Here is a 13,541-nt window from a genome sequence, read left to right as displayed (position 1 = left end):
CCGGCGTCCGGACGTGGCGGAGCGTCCGGCGCCAGGCCTTTCAGCCAATGAATTCTTGAAATCTGATGTGAGGCTAGTGCCCATATGAGAGACCCTGCCGTGATCCCATATGTGTATTCCACGGTATGCTTATTAGAGCCGTGTTTCCTCTGGCAGACCACGTTCTGCCATCTCTAATGATGCAGCTGTAACAAAGTCAATGGGTAGGAAGGAAGAGGACGAGGTCGGCTAGGCTGAGACTGGGGTTTTATTTAGTTTTTCAAACAACAGAAAGTCGCGCTCTCAGCGCTCAACATAATCGTGCATCCGCACGGAAACAGTCCTGCTCTCCTGAGCACACGTCACACTCGCACAATCCCCAGATCGCAGCCTCCAGTCCACAGTAGGTCTCTCTCTCCTCTCTGACGTTCCCAGGTGTCTTTTATACGGTCTCCCCACGCCACTTACTGGAATAAGACACAGGTGTTTGTCATTTGCACTTGACCCACTTACTCACCGCTCGTCTCCCAGCTCTCTCTCCCGCTGCATACCTCGCTGAGCCACGCCCCCCTCGCCACATACCCCCACCGCCCGACTCAGGCCGGGGGGAGCCGCCGGCCTGCAGCCCCCCACCCCCCCACCCCCATTCCTGGAGAGGAAGTCGGCCACAGCCATCTGAACACCCGGCCTGTGGACCACCTGGAACTTAAAAGGCTGTAAAGCCAGATACCAACGAGTGATCCGCGCGTTGGTATCTTTCATGCGGTGGAGCCACTGCAGAGGGGCGTGGTCCGAACAGAGAGTGAATTCCCGTCCCAGGAGATAATATCGGAGAGTGAGGACGGCCCACCTGATGGCCAAACACTCCTTCTCTATGGTGCTGTACTTAGTCTCTCTCTTCGAGAGCTTGCGACTAATGTACAGCACCGGCCGCTCCTCCCCCTCTATCTCCTGGGACAGGACTGCACCCAGCCCCCTGTCCGACGCGTCAGTCTGCAACAAGGGGAGAGAAAAGTCAGGAGAGTGTTATAGCGGCCCGCCACATAGAGCAGCCTTTACCTGGGTAAAAGCCTGACACAGCTCCATCCACTGGACCGGATCGGGCGCCTCCTTTTTAGTGAGATCAGTCAGCGGGCTGGTGAGGTCCGAATAATTAGGCACAAACCTTCTATAGTATCCCGCCAGCCCCAGGAACTGTCTCACCTCCTTTTTGGTCTTAGGTCTCGGACAAGTTGCAACGGCTGCAGTCTTATCAATTTGGGGACGCACTTGTCCGTAACCCAAGTGGAAGCCCAGATACCTGACCTCCACACGCCCAACCGCACACTTCCTCGGGTTGGCCGTGAGCCCGGCCACCCTCAGCGCTCTCAGGACAGTCCTCACATGCTCCATATGCAGCATGGGGCCGGAGAATACGGTCCATGAGTCGCTGAAAAGTAGCCGGCGCCCCGAACAAGCCGAACGGAAGCGTAACGAATTGGTGTAATCCAAACGGCGTTGTGAAGGCTGTCTTTTCTTTAGATACCGGCGATAAGGGGATCTGCCAATAACCTTTCGTTAAGTCCAGTGTCGAATAAAAACGAGCTGTGCCCAGCCGATCAAGCAATTCGTCGATTCGCGGCATTGGATACGCGTCGAACTTCGACACAGCATTTACTTTGCGGTAATCCACACAGAACCGGACCGAGCCGTCCGTCTTAGGAACTAAGACTATCGGGCTCGCCCAATCACTGTTGGATTCTTCTATCACTCCCATTTCGAGCATTGCCTCTAATTCCGTCTGAACCACCTTTTTCTTGTGCTCAGGTAACCGATACGGCCGACTGCGTACTACTACGCCTGGCTCGGTCTCGATATGATGCTGAATGAGATCTGTTCGACCAGGTAGGGGCGAGAACACATCAGCAAATTCTGCTTGCAACCTGGCCACGTCAGTGAGCTGGGAGGGCGAGAGATGATCTCCTCCCGGGGCCAGAGCGAGAGACTGCGTTTTGAGGCTCACTTCTGGCCCGAGATCATCCTCTCCACTCACCACCGTCACCAGCATCACTGACTCCGCCTCGCTCCATTTTTTTAGGAGGTTGAGGTGATAGATTTGATGTGCCCCACTCCTATCTGTTCGTACCACCTCATAATCGAGATCTCCCACTTGCCGTGTGACCTCGAACGGTCCTTGCCACTTCGCAAGTAATTTGGAACTCGAAGTTGGGAGTAATACAAGCACTTTATCTCCCTATGAAAATTTCCGCAAATTGGTTCCCCTGTTATATAGCCGGCTTTGTCTGTCCTGGGCCTGCAACAAATTCTCCCAAGATAGCCACCCCAGCGTGTGGAGTTTTGTTCTCAGGTCCAGTACATACTGAATTTAATTTTTACTTTGAGAAGGCCCGTCCTCCCAAGTTTCATAAACGTCCATAAAGAGCGGCACTGCCTCAGGATATCGGGTTGCATAGTCCACCAGGACTAATGCAAAGCGATGTCCTCTCGCTGATCGCTCTAATGGCCTGATGAGGTCCATCCCAATTCTTTCGAAGGGGACCTGCATTAATGGTAGCGAGCGCAAAGGCGCTTTTGGGGAGGCCGGTGGATTCACCAGCTGACATTCGCGACAAGACGCGCACCACCTGCGAACATTCTCGTGAATGCCCGGCCAAAAAAAACGGGCCATGAGACGATTTAATGTTGTCGTTTGGCCTAAATGTCCAGCCATGGGATTACAATGAGCCGCCTGGAAAAGCATTTCCCGACGGCTTTTTGGCACTAACAACTGTGTTGTATCTTCCTTTGTCTGAGCGTCTTGAGTCACTCGATACAACCGATCTTTCACAATTGAAAAATAGGGATAGGAGAGCGGTCGAGCCGGCTGGAGAGGTTGACCGTCGATATAACGGACCTGTTCAAAAGCATGTTTTAATGACTCATCCTGAGTCTGTTCCAGAGGAAAATCATCGCGTTCCGAGAGGATCAGCCTCTCGATTACACTCTGTTCCTCTGGTTCAGAACTCAGTGGTCGCGGTTCAACCTCTCCCACCTGTACAAGCGCGCCCCTTCCCTGTTTTCCTCTTCCCCAAGAAACATCCGCACAAAAACATCCCAATAATTCACTAAAAGCGGGCCAATTAGTTCCCAGAATCAGCGGATGTCGGAGGTGCGGGTTAACTGCGACCTCCACTCTATGCTTTTGTCCCCTAAATTGGATCACAGCGGATATTAAAGGATATCTCACCACATCCCCATGCACACACTGTACCGGAACCATGCGGCTTGTATCCAATGCCTCGGGCCGAATCAGGCTTTGATGGATAGAGGTTTGGTTACACCCTGAATCCACCAAAGCCTGGTAGGTACCCCCCTTAATACTCACAGGTATTTGGTACCTGCCAGCCTGATCGGGGGCAGCCTGCGGTGCATCCGGGACCCGGATCATTGTTCCCACCTCCATCACCGGACACCTGTCAATAAAATGCCCCGGATCCCCGCAACGCCAACAGGCCGGCCCAGACCTCCCCGCCGCCCTAGTGGCAGGAAGTGGGTTAAGTGAGTGGCGTGGGGAGAGCGGGGAAACGGAGCCCGTATCGGTCCTAGCGGAGGTCCGCCCCGCCCCCCCTGGGCGGGATTCTCGGACCAGCGGTATAATCCTGGCCAGTCCCACCCAGTCCTCGGGGTGGGACCCGAGGAAGACCTGGAGGATGGGACCTAGGAAGGGGAACAGGTCGAGCGGCAGAGGGAGAGAGAGAGAGAGAGGGAGAAAGCAAAGGTGACGAGAGAGAGACAGCTGGAAGATGTTCGCCGACCCCGGGGCACGCTACCATCTGATCCTCCGCCAGCTGGATGGCTGAGTCCAGCGACGTCGGTCGGTGGCACTGGACCCACTCCGCAGTCTTCCTTGGCAGGCGAGTGACAAATTGCTCCAGTACCACCCGGTCGATGATGTGGTCGACGTCGCTTCCCTCAGCCAGCAGCCATTTGCGGCACGAGTCCCGGAGCTGTTGTGCCATCACGAAGGGCCGGCCGCTATCGCTCAGGACCAGCGAACGGAACCGCTGGCGATGTTGCTCTGGGCTTCGGCCGACCCGCTGGAGGATGGCTCTCTTCAGATCATCGAAGACCAGGAGGTTCGGCACGGGCAGTTGTTGCGCAGCCACCTGCGCCTCCCCAGATAGGAGGGGTATCAGACGCACCGGCCACTGTTCACGAGGCCACCTCCCCGCTTCCGCGGTCTTCTCAAAGAGATCTAAAAAAGCTTTGTGGTCATCCTGAGCCCCCATCTTGTTCAGTGGCTCCGGAACGTCTCGCGGTCCTCCTGCTGCGCCCGACAAATGGCCTGGAAGCGGTGCTCCTGGTCAGTCCGCATGTCCAGCAGCGCCTGGTGTTGTTCTTGGTGGAGGACCGCAAGAGATGAGATAACGTCCGCAAACGGCGTGCTTGTGGGAGTCTGCATGATGGCAGCGTCCCTCCTGCTTCCTTCCCGGGTTTCGGCACCAGTGTAACAAAGTCAATGGGTAGGAAGGAAGAGGACGAGGTCGGCTAGGCTGAGACTGGGGTTTTATTTAGTTTTTCAAACAACAGAAAGTCGCGCTCTCAGCGCTCAACATAATCGTGCATCCGCACGGAAACAGTCCTGCTCTCCTGAGCACACGTCACACTCGCACAATCCCCAGATCGCAGCCTCCAGTCCACAGTAGGTCTCTCTCTCCTCTCTGACGTTCCCAGGTGTCTTTTATACCTTCTCCCCACGCCACTTACTGGAATAAGACACAGGTGTTTGTCATTTGCACTTGACCCACTTACTCACCGCTCGACTCCCAGCTCTCTCTCCCGCTGCAGACCTCGCTGAGCCATGCCCCCCTCGCCACAGCAGCCTAAGCCATCTCAGAGACTTCCATGTGCAATAGGGCCCTACGGGGTTACTTCACATGTCTAAATGCCACTTAACCCCCTCTGGGAGGAGGTGACTCTGCAGTGTGCCTCTTCCAAATGGAAGGGCAGGCTTCCCAGTGTTATTCAAGTCCTACTGTCTGGGTTGCCCAAGGAACAACAGTAGTTGACCCTCTCTGTGTAAAGCCCGGTCCTATCGTCTGCCTTATAGGAAGGGTCAGGAGGCCTACACAGGGCACTGGAAGGGGCAGCTCCTGTGGCGCTTTGGTAGGGATCCCAATTCGTCGGTCATCCGACGTGACTCGGAGTGACCGACTGAAAGGGAACGTCTCGGTTACGTATGTAACCCTCGTTCCCTGAAGAAGGGAACGGAGACGTCACGTCCCGTCGCCACAGTCGCTATACCACCGCTGGGCGGCCGGGCCACCGGCTCGGCTCCTCAGCGAAAGCATGAATTAATGCGGTGCACCCGCTGCCTCTTATACTCACGCTGTGATCAGCGGCAGCTGTATGCAATGATCGCATGCCAATGTCCATTGGCTCGTTTAGTTACACTCGAAGTGGATTGGTCTCTCTGGCGAGATCCCAATTCGTCGGTCATCCGACGTGACGTCTCCGTTCCCTTCTTCAGGGAACGAGGGTTACATACGTAACCGAGACGTTTATATAAATAAAGTCTTAATTATATTAAAAAGAGAGATATCTTGTGTTTTGTGCTTACAAGTTAATGTCTTAATCTGCCGATTAATCTTGTTACTGTGCTTATTAATAGTGTTTTCACTATATTTTGGATTTTAATATCCAGGGCAGAGTTGATGTTATACGGCTCGTTCAGTGAATCGCCGGCCGACTCGGTGATCAGCCGCAAAACAGTGATTCTGTTCAAATTCCCTTTGAGCTAAATTAAATTTAATAATTACCCTACATCATGTAAACCAACTGTCATTCTCTTGCTGAGATATGGCTAACTTTACATATTACTTTCCATCATGTACATTTACCAGATCAAAGTCTGCTATAGAAATACGTTCCTGAACTGTAACATAAGCATATGCATTTCTTAAAAGTTATATTCGTAAACCTTCACATATTTTAAACTCACCGTTGAGCAGCGATTGCTCGACAGAAGGCAAAGGTGAACAGCACAGTGCAGGTAAAGCTTAGTGGAGTTTTCAGTGAAGATGAACAATCTGAAGGAGAAACGGCTGGATGTCGAGACGCCGTTCTGCAGCAGCTCCACTGCAGCAGCTCCATTCATTCAATTCAAAAGTAATCCTGTAAATCTTCACACATTTGTGTTCCAGGCACAAAACATGGGATCTTATGCTTAAATACTGAAAGATGCAATTCTGAGGAAACCCTAAAAGTGATATGGATTATTACTTATTTGATCTATCAAATGTTCAAATGTTGTTTTTAAAACATGCTACAGTTACAGTTAAGACTGAGCATTAGAATACAAACAGCTTTACTCTGTGACGATGAGATCCCAGCGGAGACTGTAATCAGGATCATTCACAGGTGTAGCCCAACACGTGTCCATCACCAGGGCAAACTGACGGCTGTCAACCCCCTCAACACGAACTTCCACATTCATCTTCTGGTCGAGCTGTGCATCCACTCTACCAGTGAAGGGCCGGGTAAACTCATCATCCTCATATGGAATCATCCGAACCTGATATCTGCCTTCACCAGAGGGGAGGGTCTCGTGCACAATGCTGTTGAAATAATGGACAGATCGGTTTTAAAATTACTGTTTTAAGGGTAAAATATATATACTTTGTTTAAAAAAATTAACATTTCTTTTCTTTTGCGTTTTCATGACAGAAGTTATTAGAGAAGTAGAGGTTTGTTTATCTAATCTTTTTATCAGAATGATTCATTCATATAGGTAATATAGACCATTTTTATAAAGCATTTGTGGTGCTTTTGTTTTCTTTTTGAAGCTTGAAAGTTCTCATGATGATTAACTGCATTGAAAAGTGTGACCAGTAAAATTCCACAGAACAAATAAAGCCATGAGAGTTTGAACAAACACCACATTCCCACTCCCAACTCGTCACATATTGACGCTTGCTCAGGACCATTTGGCGTCACTTTTTGATGCACGAGGTACCCCTTTAGCATCATTTTTCGATGTGCAGGGTCCTCCATTGCTTTAAAAAACTCTTGGCGTCAGTATGCCGATGCGAAAGGAACTGGGAATTTTATCGTCATGATTAAATTATATATTGGTTAATAATACTGCCATTATTGCATATATGTTGGGTTGTGATTTGTCGATGTAAACAGTCACAACAGTTTAATTTACATTACACCAAAAACACAAGATATAACAGGCAAATACAGCTACAGTCATAATTTACTCAAAAAATATTAATATTCCAAGTCTTCCCAGGCAAAACGATTGATTTGTCAGAGGAATAGACGCGATCGCCGTCTCCATCCACCGTAAAGCTCAGATCCTGTGTGCAGTCTGTGCAGAAATTCAAAAAACACCTTCACGAGAAGCCTTACTTCAGCTTTGGTTGTGAAATGTTATTGGCTCTTGTGTGTCTCGTGACTGATTGCGTCATGCTAAGGGAGTATCTTTTTGAATGAGATGTGAGCACATTAAGGGAGCGGGATCATTTCCAGCGGTTAAAACCTTATGTTTTACTCTCTTCTTCGCATAAAGATATCATATGTCTTCAGAAGACTTGGAATACAACACGACTTGTTTGTAATGCTTTTATACTGCTTTTTTATGGTCAGTTTTTGCAATAAATACCTGTGACTGTACTTTTAATCGCCTGGTGCGTGTTTTATATTGTTCAGAAGAGGGTAAGTTTAGGGTAGGGGTGGGGTTAGGTGCTCCAATGAAAGTATACATTTATATAAAATTATTTCTTTTTTTTTTTTTTTTTTTACAAATTGATGCAAACCATTAAATTAAGACAAACAACTGAAATATTTAACAAGTTGGGAGTGAGAACATGTTGGAACAATATGATGAGAAAAATTGTATTTTGGTGAACTACTCCTTTAATAAAACAGTACAGTTGAAATCAGAATTTGTATTTGACTCTCACGTCTCCAGTGGGTTGATTTCCGCATTCATAGTAAAAGTTTGTGTTTGAGGATAAACGCAGCTGAAAGAAAGCTTAAGGATTTTCTCTCTGCTGATGAGACCTTCTGACCTCGGTGTCCCCAGAATAAAGTTACTGTAGATGAAGTGGGTGCCGTTGGCCTGTGGACAACATATACAACATACATACTTTTTTTGGAATTTAGCTCAAATTGAATTTGTATTTCAAAGAATGTTATGAAAACAACATTAGAAACACACCAAAAAAAATGACCATCATGAAATAATGGTAGATTCCAGTCCAGTTCCAATGGACAGTTCCAGTCATTTTTGTGGTGTGGTCTTGTGAACCCTTCCACTGAATCCTTTTGAGACTTTGAGTAGTCTCTAGGATGGTCTGTTCAGGCACCTCCAAAGAATCAATCTATAACAACAGGAAGGGCCCAAACAATCCTCCCTAGATATTCTCAAAGTCTCAGAGAGATTCTCCAATTGTTCATCCAAATCCAACTGCTGGTTTAATCAGACACTACGAATGTTTGGATGGTGTATTTGAATAGATTATACATAGTTTGTCCTACCACAAGATTTGTGCCACAGATGTGTTCATCGTTATCAAAATGGAATTCCACTCTGCCATTCCGGACCGTTCCTTTGCAGCTGGGATCATTGAGGTGTAAGACGTCTGCTGGAAAACCAGCCTCAAAGAGCTGACAGCGAGACACAGACATGGAGCCAGAGCTGCTTTCACAGGTTTCTGAGAAATCTGAGAGAGACAAAAACAAAACAAAAAAACATGTAATTAATGACTGATTTTTTGTATTTTGTTGTGGAATAATACCAACCGAAAGAGTCATGACGTTGCTGTCTTCTGTGATGGTCCTTTTCACACAAACAGCCGTAAACACCATTTATCATCCCGCACCTTTCATCCTCAGAGCAGCTGAGTTCAGAACAGGGATTTCTGTTAACTAGGAGGAGAAGTTGTTTTGTAAAACAGTGTCTGCTAATGCAAAAATGTAAATGTAAACATAAGCGCTGATTAGTAACCCACTGTCATAATCAACCAATTCCCAGCTTTACATATTACCCTACCATCAGAAATTATAACTATTATATTATTATAACTAAGTGTTGCAGATACAAGCTGTTACATTACCATATATCCTTATACTAAACATTCAGGACCATTGACTGATTATTGCTCTTGGTCTCAAGTTAATTCATTTAAGTTACATTTTTTTCTAGTGAATTAAATGAATCTTAAGCATTTATAATGTATTTCCCCTTAAGGTCCACTGATAACATTAATCGAGGTGTTTGGCATGCTGATCTGTGTTAAATTCTTTACATATGTCATAACACATAACATGGATCTGATTTGCTCACTAAAACTATAAACCTCGAGATTTTTATACAACACATTGTATTACCAGTCGTTGTAGTTTCTGTGGTTGTCTCTGGCATTACAGTAGTAGAGGTAGTGTTTATGTTCCTTGCATCTGAAAAAGAAAAAAAGAACAATATTACATGAAAACAATGATCTATTAAATTAAACAGACGGCACATGTAAATATATTTACCTGCACAGTATGCCAAACTGCAGGTAGTTGGACTCACAAACTCATAGACATAATAATCTCCTGGACAGGCTTTGACTTTAATGGGATTGGATTGGAAATGGCAGCAGTTATTGTCCCAGTGACCGCAGACATCTCGAGTGACCACTCCATCCTCAACTGTTGGATGTCCTCCGTTCAGCCAGAGTGGAGCATTAGTGCCACAACTATACTCTTCAACACATGTGTCTGGCATCTGAACGCTCTGATCCTGAATGAAGAGACGGTACCAGCCTCTCCAGCTGACCACAGCATCACACATTAGTTGAGAGGAATGTTGATTGTTGGTGGATCTCCATGAATCATCCAGGACATTGTAGTTGTAGCAGGGGTCAACAGGGAGAGCTGTTAATATGGAAACGTTCTAAAAATCACTGACTGAATGTAATATAAATAATCAGTATGAAATCTGTAGAACATTATTAACTTAGGCTCCCTATTACACTTGTGCTCCAAGTTATTCAAAGCTGAAGAGAGTTTGTCTCTGGTTGAACATCTCATTCACTGAACATCATTTGCTCATTTCTGAAGTTCATTTAGCTATGAATTTACTGCACTCTTGTGCAATGGAGCGATACATAAAGATATTCATGAGAGTTTAAAAGGAAATAAGACCATACTTTACCAGTGGTTGTGATTGGTGTAGTAATGGATTCTATGGGTGGAATTGTCTCTGTTGTTGTAGACACTGATGTGAAGGACTGACTTGTGGCTTCTGGTATTAAGAATTTATTTTTTAATATCAACTTCAGCCATTATTAATCAAAACCAAGAAAAGACTAACTGACTTAATTACATATGAGCAAATACTCACCTACACAGTAATCTCCACAAAAAGATGGCTTCACAAATTCATAAACATAGTAATTTCCAGGACAGGATTTGACTCGTATAGGGTGGGACGTGTAAGTACAGCAGCCATCCCATGAGGAGACACAGACCTGACGGGTGACCACTCCATCTTCCAGCTGTGGATGAGGGCCGCCGAGCCACAGAGGCTCATAAGAGCCACACATACCAAAATTAACACATGATTCTGGCATCTGGGCATTTTGGCCATTGTAGAACAGCCTGTACCAGCCATTCCACTCCACATTATAATCACACATGCCATAGTAGTAATAGTTGTTATAAGGATTGTCAGTGGCTCTCCAAGGCTCATCCAGACTGGTGTAGTTGTAGCAGGGATCAACACTTGGGGTACTGAAAGGTACTATGTGGGGAAAGTAGAAAGAGAACATTGCATACTGCATATTACATCTATTCAATATAATATGAATACAAACAATACAATTTATGATAAACATGGCAAAGGAAAAGATGAATGACTGTACCTGCACAATATACAGGAACTGGGATCGAAAGAGTTGGTCTGGTAAATTTGTAGACATAATTTCCAGGACAAGCTTTGACTTGGATTGGTTCGGATCTGTAGTAACTGCACTGATCATGGTGAGATCCATAAACTTCACGAGTAACAACACCATCTTCTAGCCGAGGATGAGAGCCACCAAGATACAGTGAACTAACTCCTCCACATGACATAGAATGAAAAACACCACTCAGGCATCTGAGCACTTGATCCATCAATGAAGAGTCGATACCAGCCATCCCATTCAACACGAGTGTCATCATGATCAGAGGTGTATCCATACATAGACCAGTAATTGAATGTGCTTCTCCAGTAGTTGTCTAGTATGTTGTAGTTATTGCACGGCTCATAATCTGTTAGAGGGAGACCAAAACAGACCGTTATATTTCAATGAGGAACTTCACAAGTGTAAATCTGAACTAATCAAACATATTAACAAACATGAGATTTCAGTTTCACTGCAAAAAATAAATAAAAATAGTGGGGGGGTGGGGTAGTGGGGGGCTAGGTATATGAATAAATTCAAATGTAACTTACTCAAGGTGATGCTGGGTCCAGTGATTATATCTGGATTTACAGTGGACGCCAGCCATGAAATGGTGTTGGCATCTGAAAAGGACATTCAAGACATGATTAAAGTAATTTTAAATGTTTTGAAAGACTTAAAAAATGAAAAAAAAAAAAAAAAAAAAGCACTGTACCCGTGCAGTATCCTGTACACCAGAATTGTGGATTCACAAGTTCATAAACATAGTAATTGCCTGGACACACTTTCACTCTGATGGGTTTTGACTTGTAATCACAACAGCCACCCCAATAAGATCCTCCACAGACCTCTCTGATCACCACTCCATCCTCTATCTCAGGATGAGGACCATTGAGCCACAGATTATATTCTGTGTTACAGGTGTATGAACTAATACAGGTCTCTGACATCTGGATGTTCATTCCATTGTAGAAAAGCCGGTACCAGCCATTCCAGGAGAAAGATTCATCACAAATCCAGTCTCCAGTTTCATTTTTGGCTCTCCAGGGACGATCCAGAGACTCATAGTTGTAGCAGGGATCACTGCTGATGCTGCTGAAAGAAACTGTCATGGAATTTGCAAAAGTGCTGTTAAAATACTGGGACCCACTTTTTTTTATTAATATTCTAAAAATCAAATTCATAATTTAACCTACTGTGCACATACATGATATTTACATTGCAACCATATTTAACAATTCACTCAGTTAGTTACAGCTGTAATTAATTCTGTAAGTACATCTGAGTTCTGTAAGAACATAACACACACTTAAACATATCCATACCATTAAACCTGCCCCAAACCTTAACTATTTCCCACCTAATGAGCAACAAAGGTATTCCATAACACAACATGAACACAATGAGAACACTGTACCTAACAATTCATCTTTTAGCTGTAAGTACATGTTAGTTAGACACCTAATATAAAGTATATCTAGTATGCGAATCTGGCTGCAGCCTGCAGAATGGGACAGAGAAACATCATAACTACTCTCATTGGCTGCTCATGTACTAGCATGGAGTACATAAACAAATAAATTATGTTAATGTTTATGTTTGTCATTCATACATAGGCGTAAATCCCTAACTGAGGGTTGTCCCCCCTAAAAATATCATTACAAGCAACTCTGTGTAATGAAAAAAATATAATGGACATATACTTAAAATAACTGTGTGAGTAGTAAAACAAAATAAACGCAAAAAAACGTTTAAGTTCAGTAATGTTTTTATTCCCCCCGCCCTTGCCTCACAGTGGTTTGGTCCACGACCTGCTTTCCTCTTTTACCGATACACATACACCAGCAGTGTTGCCAATTTAGCAATTTTGTTGCTAAATTTAGCAACTTCTCACACTACCCTAGCAACTTTTTCTTCCAAAAGCACCTAGCAACAAATTTAGCTATTTTTAACATTTATTTGGCAATTTTTTAGCAACTTTTGATAAATGACTCAAACGATAAAAAGGCACACAATTTCCATCTTAATTAAACAAAATGAGTAAACCAAAGATGCATAGCAGTACACACATCACATGAATTAAGTTAGCTGCTATTTGCAATTGTTCAATTTGATAATAATAATAATAATTGAATAATTGTTCATTTATGATACACCTTATCTTGTAACTGTGATTGCTGATCAGTTAGTACACTGTAAAAAAAATATCTAGAAAAATGTAAAAGGTATTAGTAATTTTTCAGGACATAATTTGTGTTATCCATTATCCGTTGTAACCCTGTAACCCGAAAACACAAAATATAATGCATAATTAAAAACGCAGGTAAAACAAAATTCCTTAATGTTAACATAGTAGATTGTACCCTATTTTTACAGACTTTTCTTAGATTGTAGCACACTAAATAACTACTAATACACTGCTTAAAACTATAACTGTTCAAAATGTGTAGTTTTATAAGTTCACTAGCTAATAAAAAAAAAAAAAATTAATGGTTAAAAACTGTTGTATTTAAAAATACAGGATTTATATTTTAATATTTTATTAGGCATTTATATTATTTTACAAACAAATCTAAATTAACATATATAAAATATATTTTTTGCTGAGATTTGATGTAGTGACACATCTTTGCGTCGTAA

At 44.4% G+C, this 13,541-nt stretch overlaps 2 protein-coding genes across 4 annotated transcripts; both read right to left on the bottom strand.

Moving 5' to 3' along the window:
• Positions 1-387: 387 nt before the first annotated feature.
• On the bottom strand, positions 388-5,148 carry LOC131550894 (zinc finger and SCAN domain-containing protein 21-like). 2 transcript variants are annotated; one of them, XM_058793399.1, is made up of 2 exons: positions 3,344-5,148; positions 388-446 (listed from the first exon to the last, which is right to left on the bottom strand). In XM_058793399.1, exon 1 carries the CDS (start codon positions 4,245-4,247, stop codon positions 3,561-3,563), a length of 687 nt encoding a protein of 228 aa, XP_058649382.1. In that variant the 5' UTR covers positions 4,248-5,148; the 3' UTR covers positions 388-446; positions 3,344-3,560. The 2 variants fall into 2 exon arrangements, with proteins under 2 accessions (XP_058649382.1, XP_058649381.1); XM_058793398.1 differs by lacking the exon at positions 388-446 and adding an exon at positions 646-972.
• A 578-nt stretch (positions 5,149-5,726) lies between these two features.
• On the bottom strand, positions 5,727-11,524 carry LOC131550879 (pancreatic secretory granule membrane major glycoprotein GP2-like). Of its 2 annotated transcripts, XM_058793373.1 has the most exons (10): positions 11,453-11,524; positions 10,878-11,268; positions 10,358-10,756; positions 10,169-10,258; positions 9,508-9,888; positions 9,358-9,426; positions 8,770-8,895; positions 8,506-8,690; positions 7,929-8,086; positions 5,727-6,575 (listed from the first exon to the last, which is right to left on the bottom strand). In XM_058793373.1, exons 2-10 carry the CDS (start codon positions 11,194-11,196, stop codon positions 6,326-6,328), a joined length of 1,977 nt encoding a protein of 658 aa, XP_058649356.1. In that variant the 5' UTR covers positions 11,197-11,268; positions 11,453-11,524; the 3' UTR covers positions 5,727-6,325. The 2 variants fall into 2 exon arrangements, with proteins under 2 accessions (XP_058649356.1, XP_058649357.1); XM_058793374.1 differs by lacking the exon at positions 11,453-11,524 and having other exon boundaries at positions 10,358-10,746; positions 10,878-11,000.
• Between the last annotated feature and the right edge of the window lie 2,017 nt (positions 11,525-13,541).

Source organism: Onychostoma macrolepis, chromosome 12, assembly GCF_012432095.1.
Source record: "Onychostoma macrolepis isolate SWU-2019 chromosome 12, ASM1243209v1, whole genome shotgun sequence".
NCBI classification, from domain to species: Eukaryota; Metazoa; Chordata; class Actinopteri; order Cypriniformes; family Cyprinidae; genus Onychostoma; species Onychostoma macrolepis.
Note: the sequence above shows the minus strand (reverse complement) of the source record. Positions and strands in the feature narration are given on the sequence as shown.